This window comes from Dromiciops gliroides, chromosome 1 (assembly GCF_019393635.1).
Source record: "Dromiciops gliroides isolate mDroGli1 chromosome 1, mDroGli1.pri, whole genome shotgun sequence".
NCBI classification, from domain to species: Eukaryota; Metazoa; Chordata; class Mammalia; order Microbiotheria; family Microbiotheriidae; genus Dromiciops; species Dromiciops gliroides.
The window spans coordinates 144,233,003-144,249,084 of NC_057861.1; the positions used below are offsets into that span (position 1 = coordinate 144,233,003).

The 16,082-nt window shown below is 36.7% G+C and overlaps 1 protein-coding gene across 5 annotated transcripts in view; it reads right to left on the bottom strand.

Moving 5' to 3' along the window:
- The window catches only part of MTDH (metadherin), a 62,576-nt gene that overhangs the window by 32,673 nt on the left and 13,821 nt on the right, over positions 1-16,082 (bottom strand). For all 5 annotated transcript variants that reach the window (XM_043964810.1, XM_043964819.1, XM_043964803.1 and 2 more), the window contains exon 2: positions 8,416-8,601. In XM_043964810.1, the coding sequence (XP_043820745.1) occupies positions 8,416-8,601 (186 nt within the window). The remainder of the gene's footprint in view (positions 1-8,415; positions 8,602-16,082) is intronic.

Consider the following 16,082-nt stretch of genomic DNA (forward strand, 5'->3'; position numbering starts at 1 on the left):
CTGTTTTGCATGACAATAAATGTCATTTCAGACTGATGCTGAACGAAGTAAGCAGAACCAGGAGAACATCATACACAGTAACAGCAACACTGTGTGATGATCACCCGTGATCAACTTAGCTCTTCTCAGCAGTGCAATGATCCAAGACAATTCCAAAGGATTCATGATGGAGAATGTTCTCCACATCCAGAAAAAGGAACTGTGGGTTCTGAATGCAGATTGAACCATGCTATTTCTCCTTTTTTCCTTTCAGTTCTGATTCTTCTTTCACAATATGACTAATGCAGAAATGTTTAATGTGATTGTACATATATAGCCTATATTGGATTTCTGTCTTGGGGAGGGGAAAATGAGGAGGGAGGGAGAAAAGTTTGGAACTGAAAATCTTATGAAAACAAATGTTATCTTTGCATGTAACTGGAAAATAATAAAATATATTTATGATTAAAAAAAAGAAACTGACTAACCATCTGTCAATAATTAATGGGTGGCATTTTTTACATCAAAAACCATTCTGATATTTATAGTTGCTCTTTTTGTGGTGGCAAGGAATTGGAAATTGAGTGGATGCCCATCGATTGGGGAATGGCTGATCAAGTTGTGGTATATGAATGCAATGGAATACTATTGTGCTGTAAGAAACGATGAGCAGGCGGATTTCAGAGAAACCTGGAAGGACTTGCATGAACTGATGATGAGCCAGGAGAAAATTGTACACAGTATCAACAATACTGTATGTTGATCAACTGTGATGGACTTGACTCTTCTCAGCAATACAATGATAGTCCAAGATAGTTCCAAAGGAAAATGTTCTCCAAATGCAGAAAAAAAAAAGGACTATGCAATCTAGATGCAAATTAAACCATACTATCTCCATTTTTTTTCTTTTTTGAGGTTTCTCCTTTTTGTTCTGATTCTTCTTTCACAGCATGACTAATGCAGAAATGTTTAATGTGACTGTACATATATAACCTATATTGGATTGCTAGCTGTCTTGGGAAAGGGGGGGAGGGAGAAAAAATTGAAACTAGAAATCTTATAAAAACAAATGTTGCAAACGATCTCTACATGTAACTGGAAAATAATAAAATACTTTTATGGAGAAAAAAAACAACCATTCTGGGTGAGTAGCTAGGTGGTGCAGTAGATAAAGCACCGGCCCTGGATTCAGGAGGACCTGAGTTCAAATGCGACCTCAGACACTTAACACGTACTAGCTGTGTGACCCTGGGCAAGTCCCTTAACCCCAATTACCTCGCCCCCCCACCCCCCAAAAAATTTAATGTTCAGATTTTTCAAGTAGTCCATGGTTCTTAAAATCTCTACCTGATCTATTTTCTTAGCGGTTTCTGACATCAAGTATGTTACACTTTCTTTTTTTAATCTTTTGATTTTTGTTCTATTTCTTATTGTCTCAGAGAACCATTTATTTGTTAGGACTATTCTAGTTTTCAGGGGATTTACCACTTCTCTTTTAAGCTATTCATTCTTCTGATTATTTTTATTCAGAATTTTTAACTTCATTTAAAAAAAAATCTCTTGCTTTTTTCCTTGTAGGTCATTATGTAGTATTTGTGGAAAATCCATTTTTTTCTTCTGAGCCTCTAATTACAATCATTCTGAAGCTACTACTCTTTTATGGGGAATCTCTATATGTACAATAATTTTTTATACTGGTTGGTGTTTTCCTTGATTTACTACTCCCTCCAGCTTTAGTTCCTGAACTAGGATTTCTGTCAGAGGGTGGTTGGCCCTACTTGGTCTTACCTTTGCTCCCCACTAGAGGTGAGATCCTCCTGGTTCTTTGATGTTCAGATCACTGGATCTTCCAAGTCTTTTATGGTAATGGTGTAAAAAACTCAAATAGAAGCTGAAGACACTAATCTGTACATAAATGACCCTGCAATTTGCATATTTAGTTTTAAAATATAATGTTTTTATTTTATTATTATTTATTTTGTTAAATGTTTCCCAATTACATTTTAATTTGGTTTGGGTCATGTGTTTCTGTTCTGTGGCATTTCAGGACAGAATGGTAAGAACCCTGGAGCCTAGTCTGACTGCTGCAGCACAGCACTGATAACTATAGCTCCCTCAGGTTGCAGAACAGCAGATACAGATCCAAGTTATGACTTGAGGGTAGAGATGAGTGTCTGAAGTTGGGCCCCTAGACAAAGCTCAGATGATAACAGTAAGAAGGACCTGAGGCCTAGGGGGGCACCATTCCCCACATCCCAGGGCCAGAGTCAATTATAATAAGTTGCTAAAAATAAAACAAATACAAAAATGAGTAAGCAAAGGAGAAAGAACCTGACCATAGACAGTTACTATGGACCATAGACAGTTACTATGGGGATAGAGAAAATCTGGGTTCATATTCAGAGAAAGAAAGTGAAGTTTTAAAAGCCACTCCTAACTCAAAAAGAATGTCAAATGGTGACAAGCCCAAAAGAATTCTTGGAGGAACTGCAAAAAAAATTAAAAGTAATCCAAGAAAATCATGAGACGTCAGCTAACTGAAAAAAAGGGATCCCAAAACTTAAGAAAATAACTCCTTGAAAACTAGAATTGGGCAAGGGCAAGCTAATGTTATAAGACACCAAGAAATAATAAAAAAAAGTTTTTTTAAATAGAACATGTGAAACATATTAGATAACTGATCTGGTGAACAGCTTGAGGAGAGACAATTTAAGAATTGTTGGATTAATCAAAAGTTATAATCAAAAATAGTCTTGATACAATATTACAGGAAATTATTAAGGAAAATTGCCCTAAAGTTTTAGAATGAGAGGATAAGATAGAAAAAGAAAAAAATCCACCCATCACCACCTGAAAAAGTTCCCAGGATGAAAACCTAGAGGAACATCATAGCCAAGTTTCAAAGCTCCCAGGTTAAGGAAAAAATATGGGCAACAAGAAAAAAATTTTAAATACCATAGAGCTACAATCAAGATCACACAAGACTCAGTAGCTTCTATGTTAAAAGACCATAGGTCTTGGAACATAATGCTTCAAAGTGCAAAAGAGCTGGATTTGTGACCAAAAATAACCTACCTAGCAAAATTTAGTATAATCTTGAATGGAAAAAAAGTGGACATTCAATCAACTGAGACTTTCAGTCATCTGTGACAAAAATAACTCAATGGAAAGTTCAACATGTAATAATCAGGAGAAACATAAAATAAACATTAAATATTAATTATAAGGGACTTAAGGTAAAACTGTCTACTCATATGTGATATTATTAGTATTCTTAATACCATCATCATAAGAAAGGCTTGGGTTGAGCCTTTCTTGGGCTGAGTAAAACAGGTTGATTCTAAAAAATAAAACTGAGTAGGGAGAGGCAAAAAAAAAAAAAAATCAATTATCTCATATAAATCAGAGGTGAAAGGAAGTAGTGTACAAGAAGCAAGTGTGGGTGGAAGCCAGGTAGCGCTGGAACCTTACTCTCATCAGAACTGGACTAAAGGGAGAACAATATAGGGGCAGCTTGGTGGCGCAGTGGATAGAGTACCGGCCCTGGAGTCAGGAGTACCTGAGTTCAAATCTGTCCTCAGACACTTAACACTTACTAGCTGTGTGACCCTGGGCAAATCACTTAACCCCAATTGCCTCACTAAAAAAAACAAAACAAAACAAAAAGAGAGAGAGAACAATATAAATACTCAGAAGGGTATAAAAGTATTCTAACTTTACAAAGAAATAAGAGGGTGAGGGTCTAGGACAAGGGTAGAATTAAGAGAGTGAGGGCAGAGTATAAGGGAGGGACTCTAGAGGGGTAGGTTCATTACGGAATAGGAAGGCAAGGTAGTGGTTAGAAGTAAATTAGACATGTTAGGAGGGATAGGGTAACTAGGGCCAGAAGGCTAAATACTGAGAAAAAAATAGGATGAAGGGAAACACACAACTAGTAATTAAAACTTTGAATGTGAATGTGATGAACTTATCCATAAAATAAAAAGAGATAGCAGAATGGATTAAAAATCAGAATGCCATTTATAAGAGACAAGAAAAAACAAGATAAACAGTGTTAAAATAAAAGGCCAGAGTAGAATTTATTATGCTTTCAGCAGATATAAAAAAGCAGGAGTAGCAAACATGATCCCAGACAAAGTTAAAGCTAAAATAGATTTAAATAAAAGAGATAAACAGAAACTATAAAATATATGTCACCAGTATTATTCAATAGTGTTTTTAGAAATGCTAATAATAACATTAAGAGAAAAAGAAATTGAAGGAATCAGAATGGGAAGTAATAAACTCTTTTGCAGAGGAGATGATATATTTTTTGTGGGGCAATGAGGGTTGTGACTTGCCCAGGGTCACACAGCTAGTAAGTGTCGAGTGTCTGAAGCCGAATTTGAACTCAGGTTCTCCTGAATCCGTGGCCAGTGCTCTATCCATTGTGCCACCTAGCTGCCCCCAAGGCAGTCTCTTGATGAAGAAATCAAAACTGTCATATGAAAAAATGATCTTAAGTCATTATTGATGAGAAAAACGTAAAATAATACATAATAATATCATCTTATACCTACCAGATTGGTTAAAATGATAGATGCCCTTTAATTGGGGAATGGCTATATAAGTTGTGGTTTATGATTGCAATGGAACCTAAGAAAGGATGACCTGGTTGATTTTAGAAAAACATGGAAAGACTTGGACCTATGAAAGAAGATGCCATCCACTTCCAGAGAGAGAACTCATGTAAAAGTATGTACATGGGGCAGCTAGATGGTACAATGGATAGAGCACCAGCTCTGGATTCAGGAGGCCCTAAGTTCAAATCTGACTTCAGACACTTGACACTTACTAGCTGTGTGAGCCTGGGGAAGTCACTTAATCCCAAATGCCTCACCAAAAAAAAAAATAAAGTATGTACATTATGGCTTTACATGTATGTATGTATATATGTGAGTGTGTATGTGTTTATGTATGTGTGCGTTTCATTGTATCTTTCTCTAAGGCAGGGGAGGGAGAAGGAAAAAAAATTTTAAAGTGGATAGCACAGAACAAATAAAAACCCAGAAGGAAGCACAGAAAAGCTGGGTAGCTTTGAAAACAACATGTAATATTTATTACAGTTAAAAAAAAATAAACAGTTTGAAATGTAAATTTATGGTTTTATATTGAATCCTGTTTTGCAGTGTACATAGAAATGTTCTTATCCTCCATTTTCTACTTAAGTTTAAAACAAATTTTAAAATAAAATAAGCAGAATCCAAAGAATAATCACTGAAGTCAAAATAACCTCTTTACATCTTGTCCAAGAACCAACATCTCTTCCTTCAAATCATCCTGTACTTACTAATTTTTCCCGGCTAAAATGCAGCATTTATCATGTCACTCCCATGCTTAGACTGGCATTCTTCCACTCTTGACTGACTTTTCTAGGTTTATCTTTTATTTCCTCCAAACTTCTATATTCCAGCTAAATTGGAATAAATCTGCCCCACAGATCTGTTGCCTGTCTTTGACCAAATTCCTATGGCAAGATTATAATAGCATCAACATGTTATGATTTGTAAAGCATTTTATAAATTTTTAAAAACTATATCATTTTATCCTCACAGCAACACTAATAGTTGCTACTATTAACCATATTTTACAGATGAGGACACTGAAGCTGTTTAAGATTAAATGACTTGTCCAAAAAACAAAACTACCCTGAGGTTTCACCTCACACCCTGCAAACTGGCAAAAATGACACCAAAAATGTCAACAATGTTAAAGATGTTGTTTGTTCTTCATTTTAGAGGAGGCGCAATGACATCACAACGTGATGGGTTCTGACTTGCTAATGAATTGGATTTAAGCGGCAGTCTCACACAAAGTAGTCAGCCTCACTCTCTTCCGGGATCAGCAAAATCCAGTGGCAGGATAAAAAGTCAACAAGACTGGTGAGGGCCTGGTATGAAGTGGATGACCTGGGCATTTTTGATACCTGAACAAGCCCCAAGCACTCCACAGCACAGCCGCCTTCACAGACACTGAAACATGGCCATTCTGTCGGGGGAAGTCTTTATATGCTTGGAGTAGATATCCCCTAACTAAATGACAGGGTTTTGGTCTCCATTACCTTCAACCTGATTTAGTTCATCTGCTGAGATGGTTTTTACCAGGGTGCTTGCTACAGCTTCTTGGAGTCAGTCACCATTGAGGTGGATCATAAGTGGACATCAACGGTATATGAGCAGGGCTGTTCAGAAAACCTATGTTATAAGTGGAGATGTGAAATGGTATGACCAGTTTGAAATTATGCAAATAAAGTGACTAAAATGTCCATGTCCTTTGAACCTGAGACTCTGATACTGGGCTTATACTCCAAGGAAGCCAGTGCTAAGAAGAAAGTTCCCACATACTACAAAATAAATAGTGGTGCTTTTTGGTGATAGTTTAAAAACAGGAAACAAAGTAGATGCCTATAAATTGAGGAATGGATAAACAAATTGTGGTATAGGAATGTAAAGGAATATTACTACTGTTAGAAATGTTTTGTGTGATGAATACAGAATCACAAAAGATCTATTTGAACTGATGCAAAGTAAGCAGAACGAAGAAAACAAGCACCATAACTACAACAATGTAAATGGAAAGAACACACCAAAAATCAAAAGTAAATGTAACAAAATCAGAAAGATAAGGCAAGGCTTGAATGAAGAGATATAAGAAGATACCTCCAACATATCTCTACTGTGAGAGTTCAAGGGTATTACACAGTGCACATTTTCAGATGTTTTTAATGTACTGATCAGATGTGATTCTTCTTTGCTTTAAAAAAAAAACTTTGTCATATGGGATGGCTTTTGGAGAGAGGTAAAGGGGGGATGCTTAGGATAACTATGTTGATGTAAGAAATAAAAAATAAAAATGTATTTTTAAAAATATCTTGCCCACAGTCACATAGCTAGTTAAGTGTCTGAGGCTGTTATTTGAACTCAGATCTTCCTGATTCCAAATTCAATGAGTTTCTGAAACAATTTCTATATTTGCACCGAGGCAATATTTTTTAGCAGTACAATTTTGCCAAGTCAATCGCCAATATTTGTGAAGAGTGCAAGTATTGCATAGTGAGAAAAGCTGACGTAGGGGTAGAGTCGTGTCTTATACCTTTTCATGTCCAGCAGAGTCTCTCACACATAATAGGTGCTCAGTAAATATTTTTAGCAGATTAAGAAGTTAGAAATATTTATCAGTCAAGTAAACAGAGCTACTGGCACTCTACCAGATAGTTTAGTATAGACAAAGCTTTGGGTGTTTTCCCCCCTTTATATAATGGGGGGAAAAAAAGCTGTTCCACATATCCCATTTAATGGCCCCTAAAGCTAACACTCATATCACATACAGATTCTAGACAATTCTATGAAGTGTATAATATAAGATTTATGTCAAATTACTCCAGTAACAACTGCATGGGTATAAAAATTATGCTTCTCAAAACTCCTACAATGAAAATGAAGGGGCTGGATTAGATCTAAGATACCTTCCAGTTCTTTAATAACTATGAAAATAAAGTATTCAGATGTTAACCCTAATATACTTGTCCTCCTTTAGTAATTGACTCAAATCCAAATACCAAGTACAAAAACACAACTATATTTTAAAGATACAAGACTTTTACAATTACTAACTCCAAAGCAATGATACCAGTGCCACACTGTTAAAAACGTAGAGGAAAAGATGCTGAGCTAAAATGGAGTTTTGTTCCATTTGAACCAGAATACCCTAGGCTATAAAGTAGAAATCAAGATGCAGAGTGACTAAAAGAATCATAAGTAGTTGCAACTGTCATTAACCAATATTCATGTCAGATGTGTGCCTGGAATACAGGTGACAAGGTGGAACAGAATACGGCCCCTTTATAAAAAAAAAAAAAGGTTTAGCAGGATATATCAGATTATCAGGACTATATTAATGGCTTTGGCTGGTGCCTTATACTGTAGAGAAATCCAAAAAACAGTGATTAAAAATTTAAGCTGTGGCAACTGCTTTTGACACATTTATTGCCATTTCTGGAGATTATAAATTGACTATTTACCAAATTATTCCAGCTAGAAATCTGAGAGTTAATTTTGGAATATCACAAGGGAAATAGGTTGTTTACTAACAGTAAACTTTGTTGAATAAATAGATGATTGTGCCTTAATTACAATAGAATCCTGATTCAATGAGTCATAGATCATAAAATTAAAGCTCTAAAGAACCTTAGAGATTATCTAGTCCAGACCCCTAATTTTTAAAATGACAAAACTGCAGGTTATATAAACTCTTAAGATGCAGTTACTTTGTGGCCTGGGGTACTCACATTTTGTCTTGGACAATAGGATGCCCCCCTAGACAGATTCTGGTGTTCACTTATAAAGCATAAGTTATTAACTGGGGGGTGTGTGGGGGGATTCTATAACTTCAACTAACCTTCTCGTTTTTCTTTTCTGCATCTAGCTGCTGCTGCTGCTGCTGCTGCTGCTGCTGCTGCTGAGGCTGCTGCTGCTGGGGCTGTTGCTGCTGGGGCAACTGTTGGTGCTGTTGTTTTGCTGCTTCTCTTCGAGGAGCTGTGACCACTTCCTCCTCTGGCACTTCAAGCACAGTCCGTCCATTTGGCTGCAAATAAGGAGAAAATGTTTAGAATGTTATAAAATGACTGGGATAAATCACATTAAGGTAACAAATACAGCAAGTAGTACATATTATTTAAAAAAATGTTAAAAAGTTTTATGTATCAAACTTATTTATGAACAAGTTTCCAATTTCAAAAATAAATTATAGGCTTAAAAAACTCATAGGATCATGGATTTAGAACTGAAAAGGACCTCAGAGATAATCCATAGTTTAGAGATGATAAAATAGACCTAGAGAAGCTAAGTGATTAGTGCATGGTTATAGATAGTAACTGCAGGACTTGGAGTCAGGAAGACCAGAATTGAAATCCTGCCTCAGACACTACTGGTGTGTAACACTGGGCAAATCTCTTAATCTCTCTTAGCATCAGTTTCCTCGTTTGTAAAATTCGGACAATCAAAGTATACCTCACCAAGTTGTGTGAGGAGTAAATGAAATGCTAAGCACTTTGCAAATCTTAAAAAGCTTATATTGGTACAAAGTGTGAGGTGTGAGTCTGAATCTAGTTTCTTCCAAATTGCTGCCCATTTTTCCCATTAGATTTTGTCAAATATCCCAGTAGCTGCAATCCACATAAATGGTTAGCCTTAAACTCAGGACAAAGACAGAAAGAGAAATTCCATTTAAAATAACTACAAAATGTATAAAATACTTGAAAGACTACATGCCAAGATATACAAAACTATATAAATATAAACTACAAACCACTCTTTACAGAAATATAGACCTAAGTAATTAGAAAAATGTTAAGTCCTTATGGGTAGGAGGAAGCAATATAAAAATGATAATACTAAATTTGGTTACTTAATGCCATACCATTTAAACTACCAACCAATTATGTTATAGAACTAGAAGAATTCATATGAAAGCAAAAATGACTAAGAATCTCAAAGGGAATAATGAAAAGTAGAAACAAAGGAGGCCTAGCAGTGCTAGATCTCAAACTATATTACAAATTACTTCTCAAAACAATTAGGTCCTGGTCAAAAAGAGAGATCTGTCCGTGGAAAATATTAGCTACACAGCCTTTAGAAGCAATTATGTCTAGTGCTCTAGTATTTGATCAATCTTTTAGATAAATCTTTTAAAAGACTTTTAACTATTCTCAGCAATTCAATGATCCAGGACAATCCCAAAAGACTAATGATGAAGCATACTATCCACCTATAAAGAGCTGATATTGATTGAACATAGACTGAAGCATGCCAATTTTTGCTTTCTTTTACTTTTTTTCTTTTATGGAAGTTTTCTTGTACAAATTGACTAATACGGTGGTTTTACATAACTGAATGTGTAAAACCTCTATCCAATTGCTCACCACACCTCAGAGAGTGTGGGATAAAATCTGGAAATTGAAACTTTAAATAAAAATGTTTATTATTAAAATTAATTCATTTTAGGGGTATCAAGAAAAAAAAGATATGTGTCGTGGCAGCTAGGTGGCACAGTAGATAGATCACTGGCTCTGGAGTCAGGAGGACCTGAGTTCAAATCCCTCCTCAGACACTTGACATTTACTAGCTGTGTGACCCTGGGTAAGTCACTTAACCCCAACTGCCTCACCAAAAAAAAAAAAAGATATGTATCAAAGAAGGAATTTGGCAAGATCTCTTCTTTTGCTATTTTTGCAAAAAGCTTGTCTAGTATTGGAATTGTTCCTTGAATGGACATGTGACCTAGATATTAAGAGTGATATCATGAACAAATTTGAGACCAGTGAACAAGAAAAAAAGTTCATGACTAAGTGGAAAAAAAGAAAAGATCTCTGAAGACAAAATGGATAATTTCAACTACATATGATTTAAAAAATTTGCACAAACAAATCCAATAAAGTTAATAAAAAGGAAACAGTAGGGGCAGCTAGATGGCGCAGTGGTTAAGGCACCAGCCCTGGATTCAGGAGTACCTGAGTTCAAACCCGAACCCGGCCTCAGACACTTGACACTTACTAGCTGTGTGACCCTGGGCAGGTCACTTAACCCCCATTGCCTGTCAAAGGAAAGAGTAAATGGGGGTGCTCCCTCCCCCCCCCCCGGCAAAAAATTTCTCTCATGTCTTATTTCTAAGAACCAATCTGAGGGGCAGCTAGGTGGCACAGTGGATAGAGTACTGGCCCTGGAATCAGGAGTATCTGAGTTCAAATCTGGCCTCAAGACACTTGACACTAGCTGTGTGACCCTGGGCAAGTCACTTAACCCTCACTGCCCTAAAAAAAAAAAGAGAACTTATGGAAACTTATGGAAAAAAAAAGTCATTCTCCAGTTGATAAATGGTCTAAGGAAAGAAACTCAGGTTTATCTACAGTCATATGAATAAATGTTCCAAATCACCATTAAATAAAGAAAAGTAAATTAAGGCAATTCTGATACTCTACCTCACACACCCTTCAGATTGGCAAAGGATGACAAAAAAAGAAAAATGATAAATATTGGAGGGGTTGTGGGAAAATAGGAATATTTACAGTTGGTGGACCTATGAAAGGGTTCAATCATTTTGGAAAAGAATTTGAAATTATACTGAAAAAGTTTTCATGCAAGCACAGTATATCCAGCTATATACCACTGCAAGGTCTTTACCCCAAATTGATTTTTAAAAAATAGGAAAAGGTCCTAAACTGAAAACTATAAGGAAGCCCATGAATTGTGGACTTGCTGAACAAGTTGTATTATATGAATGTGATAAAATATTATTCTACTGTAAGAAATGAAGAAATTGAACTTATATTTAACATCAATACCATAAAAACAATTTTGAGGCCTTTTATAAAATGAAATGAGCAGAACCACGAGAACAATTTATACAATAACAATGTAAACACAAAGAAAGTTGTTGAAAAGTTGTATGTACTATCATCAATATAATGACCATCCAAGATTTCAAAAGATCAATGATGATGAGCATTATGTACCTCCAAAGAGGTAACAGATTTATTGGGGGGGGGGGGGGGGGAGAGAGAGAGAGAGTGTGTGTGTAGGTAAACAGTGAATTGGTTTTGCTTGACATTTCTTCTCACTTTTTCTCATGGGGTAGGAAGAAAAAATAGATTTCTGTTAAAATCAGAAACAAAGACAGAGAGGGACAACTGATTAGGAAGAATAAAAATTTGGAGAGGTATTACAGATGTGGAATATTTCATGCACTACTAGATAAGGTCACTATTAGTTTTTCTTAATTGTTTTATTTTGCATTGTTTCAAAAAATCTCTGGAAGACTGTAATTTGTAAAAGTCTATAATGTAAAAAAGCACATTAGTAAAACCTTAAAAAAAGTCCTAAAACACTATATAAATGCTTGTTTACTACTACTCCAACTACCACCACCACCACCACTTGTTCAGTTGTTTCACTGGTATCCAGCTCTTTGTGACCTCTTTTGGGGGTTTTCTTGGCAGAGATAGTAGATGGCAAAGTAGAGTGGTTTGCCATTTCCTTCTTCAGTTCACTTTACAAATGAGGAAAGTGAGGCAAACAGAGTGAATCTACTTGCCCAGTGTCACAAAGGTAGTATCTGAGGTAAACAGAGTCTTCCTGACTCCAGGCCCAGTGCTCTATCCACTGTACCACCTAGCTGCACTACTGCTATACTAAGTACCTACTAGGTACTATGTGTCACACTATGCTAAGGGGTTGGAATACAGAGACAAAAATCAAACAGTTCCCACTCTCAAGGAGCTAAAAAAATTCTCATGAAGGAACACACATGCAAAGTTTTGGCTACAAAATAGATGGAAAGGTTCCACAGTCACTGGGGTGCAGAAGCAAAGCAGATGGCAATGCCTTTTCTTTAATATAATTTCAGTTTCTGATTCGGAATCATTTCATAATACCAAGGATTTTGGTGGCAAAAACTTTCTATTCTGGATCTTCAGTAGCTGTGGCTATAGAGCCTACAGAAGCAGTTGCCAGGCTGCAACTAATAGGGGCTGCTTCCCAGATGATGTAATAGCTGAAGGCATGGGCTGAAAGCATTGCTATACCCAAGGCTCCTGGGTTCAGTATCATGATCTGAAGGGAGATGGTGGTAGTGTGATTCGTCTTGCACATGCTGCTTTCTTTCTCTCCCCTTCAAGGTGCCTTGATGCTTTGGTCAGTCTGACATGCCTGCTCTGTGGATGGGAGTTGGTAGAGATGGCTGTGAGGACTGGGAGAGAAGCAGGACTGATGGTCTCAGGGATGTTGCCTGTTAGTGGTAGCTGGTGAGCAGTTGTTACTGGTGATGAAGATGGACTCCTTCACGATGACCTCTCCTCTCAAAGATGGCTGTGGGGGCTGTGCTGGAAGCAGATCTGGTGGTTTGAGGAACAGTACTATTCTCCTGGCTATTGGACAAACTGTCCCAGACTGTCCACATAAAGGTCAGATGGTGGCTAACATGGTGGTGGTGGTAACCTGACTTGCCTAGCACATTAGACCTCCAATTTCTCCCCCATGCTGCTTCCATTGCTTTAGTGAGGCTTTCTGTAGGTGGAAGTTGGTGTGATAATGAATATCAATGCAAAAATGTTTAATAAAATATTAGCAACAAGGTTGTGGGTTCTTTAACAGAGGCTATATTAAAAATTTTACACATTATGTAGCATTGTTACCAGAAAATTAGGGTTGGTGCAATGAGGTAAAATAAATCACATGTATAAGAAAAGCAAAGGGAAAAACCATGATTGTAACAATGCATAAAGCTTGACAAAATAAAACCCCATTTCATGTTTAAAAAAACAAAACAAAACAAAACACAGGGGCAGCTAGGTGGAGCAGTGGATAAAGCACCTGCCCTGGATTCAGGAGGACCTGAGTTCAAATCCCCCCCTCAGACACTTGCCACTTACTAGCTGTGTGACCCTGGGCAAGTCACTTAACCTCCAAAGCCCTGCCCCCCTCAATGCAAATGGATCCTTCCTTAAATATAAACAATATCTACAGAAAACCAAGAATAAGCATTATCTATAAACAGAGAAACACCACAGGCCTTTCTAATAAGATCAGGGGGTAAACAAGACTGTCTGTTCAATGTTACCTTATGATATAGAAATACTAGTCATAGCAGAAAGAAAAGAAAAAAGACAATAAACATAGGAAAAGAAAAATCATCACATTTTGCAGATGGTGGTTTCCTTAGAAAACATTTGAGATTCGATTCAAAATAGAAATAATTCACTTCAATAAAGAATATAAAATGATGCCAAAAAAATCAAAAGCCTTTCTGTACCCAACAGAAAGACATTTCATTCAAAATTACTGCAGAATATATAAACTATCTGGGAATCTAATTACTAAGAACAAAAAGAAATATATGAATATACTATTATAATCTTTACAGAAATAAGTGGGCCATGCTAATATAAATAGGATAACACTACCAAAATTAATTTATAGATTCAGTGTTATACTATACTACCAAAGGACTGCTTCCTAAAATTATAATTATGATAAGATACATGTAGATCATTATTGTGTCACTGAATGCTCTTGGCAGTCTGGTGAGGCCTATGAATTCCTTCTGAGTAATATTTTTTAAATTAAAAAATCCAAAAGATTACAAAGGAAACTAATGATATTGAAATAATTATTAAATGACTTTTAAAAAGTAAGCTCATGAGGGGCAGCTAGGTGGCGCAGTGGATAGAGCACCAGCCCTAGAGTCAGGAGGACCTGAGTTCAAATCCAGCTTCAGACACTTAACACTTAGTAGCTGTGTGACCCTGGGCAAGTCACTTAACCCCAATTGCCTCACTTAAAGAAAAAAAAAGTAAGCTCATGAAATTCAGGTCAAGAACCTCTGATATAGAACAAAGACAGGGGGAAGGACCAGGATATACAAAAATATTTATAAAGCACTTTTTGTTGGAGTAAAGAACTGGAAACAAAGTTAAGTGCCATGGGGCAGAGCATCAGCCCTGGAGTCAGGAGGACCTCAGACACTTGACACTTACTAGTTGTGTTACCCTGGGCAAGTCATTTAATCCCAATTGCCTCACCAAAAAAAAGAAAAAAAAGAAAAAGGAAAAAAAAACTAAATTAAGTGCCCATCAATTGGGGAAAGGTTTAACAAATTATGGTATATGAATATATTAATTGCACTGCAAGAAATAAGTCAAGAGGGGGGCAGCTAGGTGGCACAGTGGATAAAGCACTGGCCTTGATTCAGGAGGAGACAAGTTCAAATCCAGCCTCAGCCACTTGACACTAGCTGTGTGACCCTGGGGCAAGTCACTTAACCCTCAACGTCGTGCAAAAAAGAAAAAAAAGAAATAAGACAAGCAATGGATTCAAAGAAACTTGGGAAGATCTGAATGAACCAATTCAGTGTGAAGGGACTGGAACAAGGAGCATTATTTTATACAATAACCTCGATATTATAAAGGAAAACAATTTCAAAAGATTTAAATCTCTGATAAATGCAAGAACAATATAATGACTCCAGAAGACTGATGAAGTATTCCTCCCAGATTTTGATGGAAAGGTGAGAGGGATACAGATACAGAATGAGACATGTACCATTAGAACACAGATCTGTTTTGCTTAACTATTGTTTTTAAAAACTACTATTAAAAAAATTACTATTGCTATAACTACTGTGCTAGTTTTGGATAAGTATATTATTATTTTATTAATATTATACCAGTAAAGGATTGACCATGTGTCTTCCTAACTTCTCATGGTCTGACTTCAGCATGCCAGTTAGTGGGATCAGGAGAAAAGCCCCAAAAGACCCATGCTGTCTCCCTGGGAGACAGCCTGTGGTGTCAAGAAAACCTAGAAGACCCAGAAGACTTCTAAAACCCAAAAAAACCTCTAATGGTGTCTTCCAAGGGTTCCTCTTTTGATAGAGGTGGGCCATACATTGTTCAAAGCTAATTTGTTAGCATCATTCAGTTCCACTGGTTGACCATGATTTGAAGATGTTCTACATTAAAATGAACTCTACAGATGAACTCAGGGGAAAAAATGCAAAAAATCCTCACAGAAATTGCTCAAGGCAAAATCCATTATCTAGGTGTGATTTAATCCCATCAATCCTTCCCAGACCTAGACAAAATAATCTATCTCCATTCCGTTTGCTCCCTTGGGTAGATCCCAGATTAAGCAGAACTGGACTTGGCAAGGGGGGGAGGGGGAAAGGAAGAGGCTGAGAAACTGATCTCTGGGGCCCCCCCCCAACAAATTCATTATTAACTATTTTCTCACACTATATTTTGTTATGAGGTAGCCTCTTATTTGAAGGAGATAATTAGGTAGTACTGACAGTGGTGAATGGAAATAAAAAGAAGAGCCTCCAATGACAAGAGAACTACAAATGAGGGCAAGAAGGGGACAAATAGGATCGTTAATTTAGAGGTACGATCACAGATTTAGAGCTAGAAGAGACCTTAAGACTATCAAGTCCAACCTCTTGAAGGCATTGTTAAGTGATGAGTATATCACATGGCTAAAAACTATCTGGGTCAAAATTTCAATTCAGGCCTTCCT